At 44.0% G+C, this 16,441-nt stretch overlaps 2 protein-coding genes across 2 annotated transcripts; both read right to left on the minus strand.

Annotated features, from left to right (window-relative positions):
* Positions 1-1,871: 1,871 nt before the first annotated feature.
* Positions 1,872-8,603, minus strand: LOC109479421 (FAS-associated death domain protein-like). Its single transcript, XM_019781390.1, has 4 exons — positions 8,308-8,603; positions 3,337-3,393; positions 2,679-2,770; positions 1,872-2,212 (listed from the first exon to the last, which is right to left on the minus strand). Exons 1-4 carry the CDS (start codon positions 8,564-8,566, stop codon positions 2,048-2,050), a joined length of 573 nt encoding a protein of 190 aa, XP_019636949.1. The 5' UTR covers positions 8,567-8,603; the 3' UTR covers positions 1,872-2,047.
* Positions 8,604-9,547: 944 nt separating this feature from the next.
* LOC109479422 (chlorocatechol 1,2-dioxygenase-like) lies at positions 9,548-14,843 on the minus strand. Its single transcript, XM_019781391.1, has 7 exons — positions 14,747-14,843; positions 12,501-12,605; positions 11,822-11,928; positions 11,414-11,484; positions 11,105-11,248; positions 10,617-10,696; positions 9,548-10,263 (listed from the first exon to the last, which is right to left on the minus strand). The coding sequence occupies exons 1-7, from the start codon at positions 14,814-14,816 to the stop codon at positions 10,127-10,129; spliced, it is 714 nt and encodes a 237-aa protein (XP_019636950.1). The 5' UTR covers positions 14,817-14,843; the 3' UTR covers positions 9,548-10,126.
* Positions 14,844-16,441: the final 1,598 nt, after the last annotated feature.

A 16,441-nucleotide genomic window follows, 5' to 3' on the forward strand; every position in this document is an offset into this window, starting at 1 on the left:
GTGACGCCCCCCCGTTCTGATAACAGGATGTGCTCTTTAGCCTAATTAAGCACATTGATTAAAAACTAATGAGTGGAAATTGTAGATTGCCTGTGTGCAGGATAGCTAGAAAAGCCAGAAAAGTCGGAGCAGAAATGTTCTTTTCCACGTTAGGAGAAAGCTATAATCTTCCGCCTCTCGTGCCCCCCCCCCCATTCCTTATATATATAGTACATGACGGAGTTTCTTGTACATGTATATGATTGTATATGATATATCTGGCATATGTATGTTAACAATCATAAAATTTCCTAAAATGTTACCCTTCGGAAAAGCTTCCATTTCTCCATATAATCATGAGGTTAAATCAAACCTGCTTGACACATTGCAAATGCCCCATTGTAATCCTATCGGATATGATCATAATTTACGTAATTTACAAAATACTCCCAAAAATATTTGGGAAAAAAATTATGTTTCTGTGCTTTGTAATGTAATAGAGGGGCAGCGAGTAGGCAAAAATGTGTATAACAGGACACGGCATTGAATTTCAGATATTGCCCCTCCCCCGCACATGAAATGGTACAGTCCGCTGTGGTGACCGCCTATTGTGCCCGCCTCTCGTGCCCTACTCCAGTAATCGCGTCACCCCTTACTCATCGAATGCATGCTTTATTTATTATTGTTCTACAATACCGATACAAATTGATAGGTGCTTGTACGGCGCTTTTGATCCATGCGGTGCAAACTGCAGGGTGCACTTATGAACACGGATAATAGGGGTCGCTTCCAGCAACACCGTACTGACCCCATATTTTCGATGCAGGTTTACTTCATTGGCTGTTTGTTGTATTTTAGACCCTTTCTCACAGCTACCCTGTCCTAAACAACTGCCTGGTTGTGCCGTAGGAATTTTGTATCCATTAAGAATTGATACTATGATAGGAAAACGCTCAGACCACTGGTATGTTTGCTTGTTTGTTTGTTTGTTTGTTTATTTTATAATACCTACCATTATTGAACACTATTGGTGGAAAACAGACATGTTTCTTGCATGTTGTTACTTCTAATATACAATTTTGTGTCCATATTTTCAAACTTCAAACTTGCTAATACAGATTAACAACTTAATTCACTGAGATACTTTTACATTCAAGCTCCAATAACATTATTTGTTCATAAGATACATTGTATTGTATTCTGTTTCTTGTAACTTAACGTTACATCATATCATCATATCACCTTTGATAAGCAACCTTATTACTTATGTGTTGTCTTTGCTTTGCTTTTGTTTGTGTAGATTCAAGGCAAAAAGGAGTGGAGACCATACTCTACGTGAGAATGTCGTTATTATGGTACGGGCAGGAATAACACATTAAATGTTCTGGTAGAGTGTTTGTAGTAGTGCTGGTTTCTACCCTAACTCCAATGTGTTGCTGGAAAATAGTACAAATTGGCCAAACAGGATCATATGCCATAGGGCAGCGGGTTGCAATGTTCATATTATTCAGTCTATTTGCAAATGGCCAGTTTCCACTATTGTCCAGCAACCCATAGGTGTCTGAAAGGGAGTCATCTTGCCCAAGTATGAACCAGGGATATCGTATACAAAACTGTTTATCTAGTTCCATGAATGTCTTAGGGTTAGGACCAGGCACGATTCTGGATAGTTTTTGCGTGTCCAATAATGTAGGTTTGCCCCAGGCACGGTTCTGGAGACGCATGGACCATCCAGAACTGTGCCTGAGCATGGTCATGAATAAGGCATGGTTCTGGATACACGTGGATTATCCAGAACTGTGCCTGAGTCATGAGCAAGGTTCTGGATAAAGCATTGTTCTGGTAATCTCCAAGCAGATCCCAGGGTGGCAAAAGACAGTATCAAATTGGCCAGGCAGTATCCATTCGCCAGAGAGGGTCCAAATGCCACCCAAGGGTGTATGGACATCTTGATACTGCTTTTCCACCCTGGGATCTGCTTGGAGATTATGGTTCTGGATACAACAGTAGATTCTCCACATCTGTTCCTGCAGTTCCGTGTCCCCCAGCAGGAGGTACCTCTGCGTTGCTAGGCCCAGATGCTGTCCGCCACGTTCTCCATCCCCGCCCGGTTCAGCGCTTCCCTCAGCTTCCGGTAGGTGGCGCTGCTGCCCAGCTGGTTCTCCCAGACGTACAGCGACTCGATCACGCCCTCGTACGAGTTGTTCTTCTGACGCATCCCGATGTGCTGGATCTGAGGACAAACAAACAAACAAAAGTGACGTTTTCAAACAAATTTCATTGACCACACTTATATCTGGTATATTCATTGGTCAATACAAACAATGTCAGATTGTTACCAGTGTTTGATATTAGATCATGAAGGATGTAGCGATGTTATCCATCAGTGAACTCTACAATGTATGTACAATCAAGGACATTATACACACATGTGTGTATAATTTCCTTGGTACAATGTATGTTTTTTTCACACAATGATTGAAGTTGATGTGTTCAATCCATGTTTGGTTGTAAGAACTCCTTGATGTAACTGTTGGCACACTTTTAATATGTGCATATTTTGTAAATATAAACATGGGAAGCCACAAGAAATAAAGATGAATCTGCATGAATACTGGTACCAGAAAGAAGAAAGAGAATACAATAGACCAATGTTGTAAAGTTTGCCTTTTTTTTTCTACATGAAATTCCAAGCTCACCTGCCCTTCACTCAGACCCAGGTGCCTCGCGAATCTCCTCCAGTCCAGGGGAGAGACCTCCTGCGCCACTGCCCGGAAATGCTTCCGCAGAACTATAGAAGGGGAAAAAGCTGATTTTTAGACTTTCCATTCCTGACTGTGTCCTATTACCACTTCACATCCACCTCTGTGGAAGGCAGATTAATACGGCTTTCAATCAAATAAAATTCAATCAGTGGAAACGCCAAGAAACAGTTACTCAAGCAACTGGACATGATTTTGGAAACGGTCAGACGTTTCAGCTAGGTAGCAGCCACTACCTAACCTTCTCCTACATATCAATCAGTGGAAGTTTCAGCACCAAGGACAGGGACAATGTTCAATGAGTTATTGAGCTTTTAAAATAAAAAGCATTTGCTGGGGAGGACAGACTTCCTCCACCTTAACCTGCATAACATCAACCCACAGGATAGAGGCTGTGGGATAGAGGCAAGTGGTGAGCGGCCATCAAGCCTCAGCATCAGTGTGCAAGCACATCTAACCCTCGGATGACAGGGAACAATAGACGATAAACCGGGTAGTGAATGAGTGTGAGTTTGCAGACAATACCAGGTGATAAAAACCCCAGGTGATAATAATAATAATCCTAGGTGATACTGACAGGTGATAATAACCTCACCTGTAGCCTCCTCCTTCTGGTCACTGATGGACTTGTTCTCGGCCTCCGGCTCTAGCTCTGGAGGGCAGAAGTAAAGATTACGTTAGTGGTAAGACTTAGGATTTGTGCACATTCCCCACTAGCCGATGCATGTGTAGAAATTACGTTGATGGTAAGACTGAGGATTTGTGCACGTTCCCTGGTGCCAGCTATGACTGTAGAAATTACGTTAAGGGTACAACATAGGATTTGTGCTAGTTCCCTGCTGTCAGAGATGACTGTAGAAATTATGTTGAGGGTAAAATTTTATATTTACACACGTTCCCTGCAATCAGAGACGCCATGCACAATATGCTTTAGGCAGAAAATTTCTTCAATAGGGCGTCACGATTACGTTAATGACATACATGCCGTAACTGAGACGTGCCCTGTGTCCCGTACAGGGTAGATCCAGACGATATCTCGGCAATGTTATGTTCTGTGCGAGTCTTTATATGGTAGTAAACACTGGGAACTGGAGGGGGCGGGGTACTTTCATTTGCGGAACAGGACAAGGCGTTGCTATGATTTCAGGAAGGAGGTTACAAGGCAGAAGCCCAATATAACTTCAGAAATGACTACTAAGTGAAAAGGAGAGAGCAAGAATGCAGGATGAATGAACTCAAGACGTATGTGGAGATATTACAAGAAATAAAACGTAAGGAATAGAATTAGAAAATTATCCTATCAAATAAAGTCGTAACGAAAAGATGGAGAGGAACAATGAGTGTTTGCGACGGTCCCCATGGTGTATGACTCACTCCCGTCTCTCACAATCTCCCGCCAAATCCTCATCATCTCCTCAAGCCGCCATGACGGACTGACCTTCAGCCCACACACGGCCGCTCAAGGTCAAACCTACACTTCCTGTTGTCTTTCAAGACTTCATCAACACTTCTGAAGATCTTTCAAGGTTGTAGATTCTTAGTGCAAAAGCCCGGAAGTCAGATAACCTTGTGATTTTCACTTCCACCCCATATCTGCTTGGAGATAAGAGCCCGGCCTAACAGCTGTTTCCGGTTTGTAAAGCGTGATTTCTAATCGGTGTAACGAGAGGGCGTGGGGTTTATCTCCAAGCAGATGTAGGGTGGGAAGATTTTGATGTTCTCGTGTTTTGGGAAAACTTTTTGGCGCGAGTCCCACACTAGAAGGAACAGCTGATTTGACTCGTCCCCAGATCGATGGTCACGTTCCCAGGGTGCCATTAGCGATCAATGGTAACGCGATGATTCACGGTCAGCATGCCCTAATATGGACATAATTCCTGGAAAACACCGACGGATATGGACAAATATGGACTCATTTTCTCCCACGAAAATCATCTCTCCCGGAAATTGAATGATCATACCGTCTGATCATACAGTATTTATAACAGTTAATGATCTTTTTTCTTTTAACAATCTGGTCTAACTGGTCAATTCAAGTTTGCAAAGCCACCACACTGCATCAATTCTTCGGGTGTGGTTATCGAATCCGTAATCGTGTCTATCTAGTTCTATGCCTAATGGGTTATGGCTAGGATCAGGCACGGTTCTGGATAGTCTCCACGTATCTTGGAACGTAGATTGGCCCCAGGCACGGTTCTGGATTATCTGGTATCTATATATAGTACCTGAGCACGGTTCTGTATAAAGCTCGGTTCTAGATATAACAGTGGCATTTTACGTGAAAAAATGAACGACGCATTTTTATCACCTTGTAGTAATTCCGAAAAGACCACTGCGTGTGGGAAAAGATCGATGGTAATTAGATCAAGTTCAAGTTCGACCTCTACCCAGTCTGATGACGTCACGTCATGTAATCTATTCACATCAATTTCACACACGAAAACAGTTACTCAAGCAACTGGATAGGTTTTGAAAACTGTCAGGTGTTTCAACTAGCATCCTCTACTTTTCGTCAGCGACTAAAGGAATTCGTAGTTGAACAGATATTTGTCCCAAAACAGTGAAATAATGTACACAAGGAATTGTTACTCAAGCAACTGGATAGGTTTTGAAACTGTCAGCATCCAATATTTTCATCAACGTCGTCTATTTTTGCAACAACGGTACGGTTTTCTAGCACTTTTAAACCAGGCGGACGCACATCTACTCTATTATCATAATAGGTTTCAGGTTACGCTACGATATGTTGCAAAAATAAACGCAAAACACAGAGAATGATTATGATCCAAACATCTGCTTGGGGACGACAGATTTACAATACATTACATACACAGGTTTACACGTTGGCTGGTGTCCCTAGCCTCCGTAGCAGGCTTATAGAACTGGGGGTTTGGTGGTCTTCCGCTGTTTTCTGATTAGCCTCCGTAGCAGGCTTATAGAACTGGGGGTTTGGTGGTCTTCGGCTGTTTTCTGATTAGCCTCCGTAGCAGGCTTATAGAACTGGGGGTTTTGGTGGTCTTACGGCTGTTTTCTGATTAGCCTCCGTAGCAGGCTTATAGAACTGGGGGTTTGGTGGTCTTCGACTGTTTTCTGATTAGCCTCCGTAGCAGGCTTATAGAACTGGGGGTTTGGTGGTCTTCGGCTGTTTTCTGATTAGCCCAGTTCTAAGAAAACGGGGGTAATTCAACCAGGCCGGCTATGTTGTCTATATGCAATCAGAAAATAGCACATAAAGACCCTGAAGACCCCCAAAACCCCCAGTTTTTGGCATACTATGGAGACTACAGTGCCCCTAGGTAAGAGCCCGGGTTTTAAGTTACCGCCTCCGCTACCAAACTTTGCCCGGGGCGCCGAATTTCTCTCATTCACGACATAACTGTCATGGCTCTGGAAATGTCACAAGTCTGTAGCCGAAACAGCAGGCTACGCTATTAGCCTCCACCAGGCGGTTAGGGTGGCAAAATGCGGGAAATATAGCGTTTGACTGGCCAGGGCAACGCCAAATCAACTCTATGTTGGCCAGGCTCCGCCCTATTTGGCTAAAATTTACTATTTTTGAACCCGCGTTGAACATCGACCAAACCTTCGTCACGGCCAATGGTTTGTTGTGAACATGTTGCCATTTTAGGCGTCTTTTTGCGACTGTTGTTGCAATCATGACCAGCAATCATGAAACAGAACGTCAGAAAAAATTACGGCTCCGCAAAGCTAGAGGTTATCCCTTCCGCCAACCTACAGCTGAGCGCGATAGTTTAGTAGTTAATCTTCACTGACAAGGTATGAGGTTACTCCATTGGTCCTTAGCTTAGTCTATCCAAGAAGTCGCCCACGTTTTATCATCGCCTTCCCTAAAAACATTCCCGCCTTATCGTAATGGAACATGTAAACACTCCGGGACCAACCCGTAATGCGGGGTTGTTTCTTTACAAAATTTACCATTGCTGGTATCTGTAGTGTGTCGTAGCCCCTCCCTGATCTGATAAACGTACTGTCCCCACAAAACGGCCCATTTTAAACAGAATTTCTTACTTTCCAAGGCAATTTAACACTGTCTTGTACCCACCAAAAGGTCTGCTTGGAGGTTAAAATTTCCCATCAAAACACGCAAACTTTTAAAAGATCGTTCCTCCTAACCCGGAAGTGCGGGTGCCGCGAGGTTAGCGCGCTCCTGAAGTTTCCCTCTGAACTGCTACTGCGGAAGTGAAATCATCGTACCCAGAACCGTGCCTACATAGTTCTATGGCTGAATATGTCAGGGTTAGGATAAGGCATGGTTCTGGATAGTCTCCGTAAATCCAAGAACGCTGATTTGCCCCAGGCACGGTTCTGGATACGCGTGGACTATCTTGAACCGTACATGAGCATTTGTCTGGGTAAAACGCTGGATACAAACATGCCGGGTTGGAAATGGATTCGTCTGTTGATCTATTTCCTATTAAAACTAACGGGTAACCCTTGTCAACTATGTAAATACAGACACTGGCGACTGTCAGACAATGTTCTACGATCTCCCACGAAATGCTCCCAACATCTGCTTGGAGTTTAGTAGTGAAGCCCGGAAGCCCCAACTAAACTGCTGCGGATATAACCCAGCTGGCGAGCAAACATGACCCGCACAGGAACAGTCTTGTACTCGTGTCACTAATCTCCAAGCAGATCCTGTATTTGGTGGCTATGTAACAGTGCAGGGGGGTTTGAATAATCTCCAAGCAGATCTTTTGGTGGAGAAAAAAGATAGTATCCAACACGCGGACAGTATCCAGCCGGCCACCGAAGATGGATGGGCCGGCTGTCAGAAAAAAAGGTCACAATCTTCCCATTCAACCTCTGCTTGGAGAGTAGGTTTAAAGGCGCTACCAACTGACCTTTTAGCCGAATGGTTAGAGCGTCAAGCGTCAGGGTTGTGAGCTGGTGCCCGGGTTTGGCGTGGGTTCGATCCCCGACCCGGGGCCAGGAGTGTCTTTCTGTTTCTACTCTCCTAATTCTTTACAGCTACAAGACAGTATCAAATAGGCAAGACAGTAACCAAGACGCCACCGTTTGCCTGGAGAAAATAAGGTACTGGAAACTAAAAGAAAGCCCGACAAAAACACCTGAAGCCTAAAGCTCTGCAGAGCAACATGACATGCACAGGAAACTGTGTTTATTTTGCACCCAACTGTCTAGTATTAGGATAGTTTCTTCTTATCTCCAAGCAGATACGGGGCACAGCTTCTATAGATGAGGTGAAGAGACCCAGAAAGCATACATGCCGCAAAACACGCACCTTACATCTGCTTGGAGTTCAGTGCGAGTTCGCAATAAATCAAGTGTAACAAAAGGAAACGGGTTCTTTGTGTCGTTTCACACCTGGATACATCAATCAACGCACCTGTCTGATCACTTTCCGTTTCACCACACCTGTCACAACACTTTCCTTTTCATTTCATCACACTAGATAGTAGATCACTTTCCGTTTCATTACACCTGTCATAACTTTCCATTTAACAGCATTTCATTTTCACCACACCTGTCACAACACTTTCACTTTCAAAACACCTGTCACAACACTTTCCCGTTCACCCACCTGCCGTCTGCACTTTCTCCCCCAGATCGGCCCGTCCCAAGTCAGTCAGGAGGTCTGTAAGATACTGCAGATTGCCCCTCCCGAAGTGTCCTTCCTTCTCTAACTTCTTGAAGATGTCTTGGGCCAAGTCTTCGTCCGAGACGGGATCTTGAAGTTCTAAAGAAGACACCCTCTTCTTCAAGGCTTTCGTTTCCTTCCATTCCAAGGAGTGCGCGACGTCTGTGTACAGAGCGTCTAAGAAGTCCGAATCGTCTTCCATGTTTCAGCCGCCAGCAACATGGCTCCTCAAAACAGGAAGGGCACGTCTCAGAACACCGATAACGTCTGCTACCGACATCTCCTCAAAACAGGAAGGGCACGTCTCAGAACACCGATAACGTCTGCTACCAACATCTCCTCAATACAGGAAGGGCACGTCTCAGAGTACCGATAACGTCTGCTACCGACATCTCCTCAAAACAGGAAGGGCACGTCTCAGAACACCGATAAAATCTGCTATAAAAATCTCCTCAAAACAGGAAGGGATCGTCTCAGAGTACCGTTAATTACTGCTACCGAGATCTCCACAAAACAGGACACGTCTCAGAGTACCGATAAAATCTGCTATAAAAATCTCCTCAAAACAGGAAGGGCACGTTTCAGAGTACCGATAACTACTGCTACCAACATCTCTTCATAAATAGGAAGGGCACGTTTCAAAGAACCAACAATTACCGCTACCAACCTTTCCTCAAAACAGGGCGGGCTCACCTCAAATAAGTAACAACTGTTATTAACAATTATCCTATCTTATAATATAATCTTTGCTGTCTTTACACGCCGCAAGGGGTCACTGCTAGACAGTGTACTTGTTAGTTGTTTCTACACCGTGCGGAAGCGACCCCCAGCGGTCCACATCCAACGTGCAGCCCTCAATACCGTTCACTACTTGCTCTGTGCTCCGTATGTACTCGTTTAATTCTGCGAGTTTTGAGGTAAAAACTAGCGGCTATTGGACTGAGATAGGGGACAGTAATGGCGGCTGTTTGGATGAAGGTGACTTTGACGCGTGACGAGGCGATAGGACTGTTCTAGAAGCGGACAAAGTTTGAAGGGGGAGGGGGGCAACAGAGTTCCTGTCTTGTTGAATTTTTAGGATGACAACAGATACAGTATACACCATCCTTCTTTCCCTCCAACATACCGCTATGCACATTATTACTTTGCGTATCTTGTACAAAATATATGAAGCTAAGGTGACTGATTGATTAAAACTGGTTTATTCATTTGTTTTGCAGCCAACTGGCTGAATTGCACAATATTCATTGGCAGAACATTCGGTTGGATGGACAAAATAAAACACTTGTACATGTATCTCAAAGATGACAACACTTGCTTCTAGATCAAAATATGAAGACCCTCATATATAGAGAACAATACGAGACTAGAGATACTACTGCATGTATGACTCACAGATGGTTGGTCAAACTTGTTAAGGTATGTTATACAGGTCTGGGCCTGTTCCTAAAATCCTGGACTGAACCTGTACCAAAAATGACAGCTGCTCCTTAGCTACATGTATAACTTAACATTGTTGAACTTAATTCCAACACAAGTGTTTCACAGAGATCAAATTTTCAATGAACACTGTCGCATAATGAACACAGGATAATTAATTGCCAATCACTTTAACGAACAGTAATATCTTACTATGATAACTACCAACACAGATGAACTTTCATGATAACTTAAACATGATAGACCAGACTTGTTTACGTTTATGCTAACGTCCTAAACCCATGTACCTGTACCTAAAGTTTGGTTAGCCACACATTTCTACTCAGTTCAGAACGATGTCCCACTCCGCTACCTCCCGCACTCTGTACCGGGTGCCGCCGACGGTGTAGTTCTCCTCCGCGCCGCTAGGTGGCCTGGGCGTGGTGAGCTGGCTGGGGTTGTCCGACCCACAGAACTTACCTGCAAAGACAAAGTTGACCATTTCGTAATGATATATCCTTGCTATAACGAACAAAGGAAGAAAACTAATGATATCATGTCAGAATAGGATAACGCTATCTGGGACAAGTAGAGAAATTTTCAACATGCTGTTATCATGCCCCGACTCTGTCTCTGTATTCTATAGGTCAATATGTACATAATGCTATACAAAAGAGAAACCATGTCACAGCAATGTGAAATGTAGCATTCCATTATAACATATATACATGTATTGAAGTACAGTAGTAGAAATAGTTTAAAGTTATTAAGTGTTATTTGCCATACATTGTAGCCTATGCAATTGTTGTGCAATAAACTGGACTTGAACTTACACGGGTCGCGCTCGCCCAGGCTGGCGTTACCGGAGAAGTACAGCTGGGTAACCAGGGGCCGCCTGCGCCGCGCGCTCACCCTGAAACAAATGAAGAAAAAAATAAACGGATGGATGGATGGACCGATGGATGGATGGATGGATGGATGGATGCAAGGATGGATGGATGGATGGACCGATGGATGGATGGATAGGATGGATGGATGGACCGATGGATGGATGGATGGATGGACCGATGGATGGATGGATGGATGCAAGGATGGATGGATGGATGGACGGATGGATGAATGGATGGATAGATGGATGAGAGTGAGTGAATGAATGAATGGGTGAATAGATGAGTGAATTAATGGATGTTGTAAAAACAGATTAAACCTTTGAGGTATCATGTTGGATAAATGACTGAATAAATGAATAAATGGATGGACGAACGGATGGATGGATGGGTGCATGGATGGAAGGATGAACGAACAAGCCGACCGTCCCTACCTGAAGTGCACATGTACGGGCCTGGCGTGCCACCAGCCGGACCCGTACTGCCCCGGCATGACGGTCAGGAAGCTGTACCGACCCCGGGCGTCCGTCCGCACCTTCCCGCGGCAGAAATTCGGCCGCTGCGGGTTGATCTTGTAGCTGAGAAGGGGGGTAGATTTGGGGAGGGGGGTGTAAAAAATGGGGTAGGGGTGTTGAAGAATAGTTAGAGAAAACACAATGCTTGAGACGACAAAAATACAAACAAGCAAGCAAACAACCAAGAACAAAATTTCTAAGTCCCTGTCTCAGGTCGTTCGAACTCACCATCCGGTCGGGTCGGCCTGCCACACCTCCAGCGTTGCCTTGGCAACCGGGGAACACCTGGTGTCTCTCACCTGGTGAAGGAGGGGGACAGGAGTGAGCATGAATGGGATGATCTTTCTATGCCTACGGCCTGAAAACGCTATCACAACTACCTTTACTTTCTAATACTGGTACAATCATGTACCACTGTTGTTACTATAGGTACCATGTACCACTGTTGCTACTATAGGTACCTGTACCACTGCTGTTACTATAGGTACATGTACCACTACCACTGTTGTTACTATAGGTGTATGTATGGTACACCACATGATGGTACTATACATGTACTATATAGATACACATGTACCACTGTTGGTACTATAGGTATGTTTACCACTGTTGGTACTGGTACAACCATAGACTGACCGTTCCGGTGACCAGTAGATAGGGCCCTCCGCGGCACACCACATGCTGATGCTTCACTCCCGGCAGGTAGTACGGGCCCTGCACGTCACGGGGCGTGGGGGTGCAGCCTGTTGCCATGGAAACGTAAACAAATAAGCACGTAAACAGGATGAAGCTATTCATGGTAGGTGATATTAAGGCCACACCAATTTAATTTGTTGGTTCTCGGATTCGCCTCTTCGTTTTTTTCTGATTTGCAAAAAAAAAATTGATTCTGGTCCTGAATCAACTGAAAAATGCTCATGTTTTGCCCCCCAACAGTTGAGGAAAGTCCTTTTCTTCCTACTTGTTACAGTTTTCCCATCTATCATTGCAGTGGTTTGATTAAAAGTTCAAAATTCAATGTTTAAATTTTAACCCAGCCTTTTGTGTTGACTTCATGGCTCATTTTGTAGCATTTAAGCCTATAATAGGATGCCTAGACCTGTTTTTTTATAATTTTTTTTCGCCCTGTCGCTTCATATTTTTTCTGAAAAAATCCGAGAACCAACAAATTAAAATTGGTGTGGCCTAAGGAAGGTTTAGGCTAAGGAGTGTTTGGTTGCACACACACACACACACACATACACACACACACAAACACACACACACACACACACACACACGCACACACACACACACACACAAACCCTATACAAACCGAGTACTTCCGTGCTGACGGTCCCCTCGGCCTGCCCTCCGCCCCCTTGCCGGCCCGGACCTGTCGTCATGGCAACGGTCGTCACGGCAACGGTCGTGTTGGAGCCTACTCGACACAGTAACTTTTAATTTCAGTCCAATTACTGTAATAAATACGATATGGTTCAAGCATCTTGGTAAAGGCATCCAATGCGATTTCAGGGCAGCAAAACTGGAAATATTCTGAATAAGGCAATCTTTATGATATTGACACATACTGCTTCACTTTAGCAATTTAAATCAGCATTTCATACTTTGGGCATTTAAAACTGCAGAAACAAGCCCAAAGATGAGTCCTTTATTTTCTGAGTGGTACTCTAAAATCAGACCAGGGCCCTTACAGTAACCATTTTCCGTCAGAATGTTTGCTCCATGAGGGCTCAATAGACATTGGGATAGTGTTGTTTCAACTCACTATGTAAATAAATGACTAGAATACTTTAGTATTAGCTTCGAAAAATCGGGTTTCCAAGCCCTAAAAACTGCACTGGATGCCTGAACAGTCTGAACAGTTCTAGTTAGGAGTGTCGGGTAACTTTCCACATTTGCACAATTATCTATCTTGTAAAGATGCCCTTTGACAGATATTTAATTCCCAGTCCAGTGCAGACATGGCTCGCCTGCAAAACGTCTTCAGCTACCTTCTTAAGTAACCAGGACAAGGAGCTTGTCTCCAGACGTCTCTCTAGGGCCGCTTAGACATTTCTTTGATAATCAGTAAAGAACCGACTCCGTTGCCTTAAGGGTGCAAACTTGAAACAGAAGTCAGAGTTAAGATTCCTGGAGCTAAGGACCATTAGGCCACACTGACTTAATTTTATGGATGACATCCTCTGAAGACCCCCAAACTAGTGCGCGCGGACGAATAAAAAAAATTCCGGCCCCCCAAAAAATGCTGCCAAACCACAGGAATACAAAGCTGGTGTTGTGAATTTACGGTAGAACATACTTATTAGCGACTTTGACGACATGTCGACAAGCCGGCACATGCTGGGCTTTTCCGGCATTTATGAGTCCTGAGTTCTAGAGTTCCGTGGAGCCAGGGTAAAATCAATGCGCGCGTGGCTGTCACCCATAAAATTAACTCAGTGTGGCCTTATAAGGGTGCAAACTTGAAACAGAAGTCAGGAGTAAGACTCCTGGAGCTGTTAACCATTACGGGGTGGCCTGGTCGGGTCTTAGCCTCCACCGGGCCTTCCTACGGAGGTCCGGATCCTAGATTTCGGTAAGAAAGGGAAATAGTCGGCCAGGAGAGTCAGTCCGAAAGAGGGCTGAAGTGGCAAATAAACTCTACGGTGGCGAAACTCCTAGTCTCCACCAGACCTCTTTTTGTGGGCTGAATAAATCGTAGAAATCGACCTAAAAAGGGTATTAATTGGCGAGAGAAGGTTGCCGACCAGAGAGGGTCCAATTAGCCCGCTAAAGAAGTCTGGTGGAGACTACTAAACTCCTGTCAACTATTCTCCCTTTTGGCTAAATTTTTCTTCTTTTTTTTTTTAGACACTAGTTGTGTCTGTCGGGCCGCCACCAGCAGCTGGGATGTGTTAGGGTCTGATGGAGGCTCGTGTTTAGTCTGCTAGTGTTCGGGTCGGACAACACGGGCAGCCGATTAGTCAACCAGGAAATAATAACCGCCAACGTGCCGGAACGTGCAGGGGCGGGGAGGTAAGAGCAGGTAAAATCTCAACACAAGCCTGTTCCCCGCGGCACGACTTTGATCTCAACAGAAATCTGTGGTGTAAGTAAAGTTTATGAAAGATATTTGCTTGAAAGTCAGTCAGAACTGTTAAACGTCGATTTGTGTCACTTAAGGTTAGGATTTGAACATGGGAAACCACCACACATTCCTGGCATCGCGATCGGGACCTCTGTCGACAGAGACTCCGATCGGGATTTCTACTACATTCCAATCTGTACCCTGACATAGCCTCTACCAGGCTTCGGCTGGAAAGAGAATATATTGGCCAAATAAAGAGATAACATGCCGGGGGAGTTGGTCTGCTGGAAAGTACATTTTGCCGCACAAGCGTACTCTCCAGCGGACCAACTCCCCCGGCATGTTATCTCTCTATTTAATAGCTACTCTTTCCAGCCGCCTCCCGAAGCCTGGCAGAGGCTACCTTAACACATACATACATATCAATACAATAATAAACTAAAACTTGATCGGAACTGCCTGAAGACAGCGGAAGTTGTAGCATGTCTGACCTGTTTGAGCTGAGACGTCTTGAAGACGGAAGGAGCCGGCGATAAGGAGGAAGCTAAGAAGCGCGAACATGTCTGCAGCTGAGACCGGCCGGTAAGACGTCTGGGAAGGAACTCAGGGACTTAAGAAACCCCGCGGAGGCCCCCCCGTTACTTCGGGGAGTCTCAAGGAGCCGGTTGGCCGGTCTCCAAGACTGCGGGGTCCTTAAAGTTTGATGAGATTAACAAGGAAGGTTAACCGGCATCTGGGACGTCTTAACCTCACTTAACTCTGCAGCGGCGCGGAATTAGGCTGGAACACACGCCGTGGGCTGCTGCAAAGAATAGTAGAAATTTGCCGATCCCAAAATCCCACAGAGAAATGTAACACTGTATGTTTACAAGAATTAAACCCATTCAGTACTTAAAGATGATGAAATGACTTGGAAACAGGAATGGGGCTGGACAATCGTCTTCAATCACGGGACAACAAATCAACGCGGAGTTTTGATATCATTTAAAGAAAATATCAACTTTACCATCAATTATTCTATGAAAGATGATGATGGGCGATTCTTGATACTAGACCTATCTGTAAATGATCTGCATTTTTGTATTTGTAATCTGTATGCACCAAACACAGATGACCCTAATTTTTTTGATAACATAGAAAAAAAATTGATAGTTAACCTGAAATTAAATCACAGTAATTTTATTATCGTTGGAGACTTCAACACGGTACAGAATGCGACTTTGGATAGAGCCGGACAAAACCCAGTAATATACCACCCAAATGCACAACGAAAAATAAACGAACTGATGTTTGCTTTAGACTTGGTAGATATTTGACTTGGTGGAGGTTTACTTGGCGAAGAGGAAGGCAAGCGAGCCGTCTGGATTATTTCTTAATATCTTTTTCACTTCTGGTGGATATTTCAAATATAAAAATTTTAGACAGACTCAAATCCGATCATAAATTTATTTCACTTGATATTCAAAACATAAGGCGCACGCGTGGAAAAAATTACTGGAAGTTGAATCAAACACTATTAAAGAAAATGAACTTTCGGAAGAAAACTGAAAAATTTATAGGAGTTTTTTCGATTTAATGTAGGCACGACTGACCCGTTAACGGTTTGGGACGCCTTCAAGTGTTGTTTTAGATGACATTGCATCAAATTTGCCTCTGCGAAACGAAAAGCTTTTATCTCAAAAGAAAATGATCTTCAAAAACGGATAGACCAGCTAACCGTGATAATAGATGAGACTGATTTGCCGTCACAATCTGTTCTTGACGAACTTAGTGTACTGCAGAGTGAATTAGAAGAATTATATGAACAGAAAACGGACCAGCTGGTATATAAACAAAGAGCTGATTGGATGGAATTTGCCGACAGGTGTACCAAACAATTCCCTGATCTTGGTCGACGAAATTGTTGTAAGAAAAATGTTATGAATTTAAATACATCTGACGGGGAAAATATTTAGGAGCCCTCGCGTGTTATGGAAGAAATTAGAACTTTTTTTTATCATTCTCTTTACTCATTTAAAAACCCTCCTGAAGATCTTGATGATACAAATTCTGATCTCTTCTGGATAATTATGTTCTTTTAAATACTGAACAAAAAAATTCCCGTGAAGGACTAATTACAGAAAGGGAGCTGTGGGAAGCGATTAGTAGTTTTAAAGATGGCAAAGGCCCAGGTCTGGATGGGATCC

Source organism: Branchiostoma belcheri, unplaced genomic scaffold (genome assembly GCF_001625305.1).
Source record: "Branchiostoma belcheri isolate BF01 breed outbred unplaced genomic scaffold, Haploidv18h27 scaffold482, whole genome shotgun sequence".
NCBI lineage: Eukaryota > Metazoa > Chordata > Leptocardii > Amphioxiformes > Branchiostomatidae > Branchiostoma > Branchiostoma belcheri.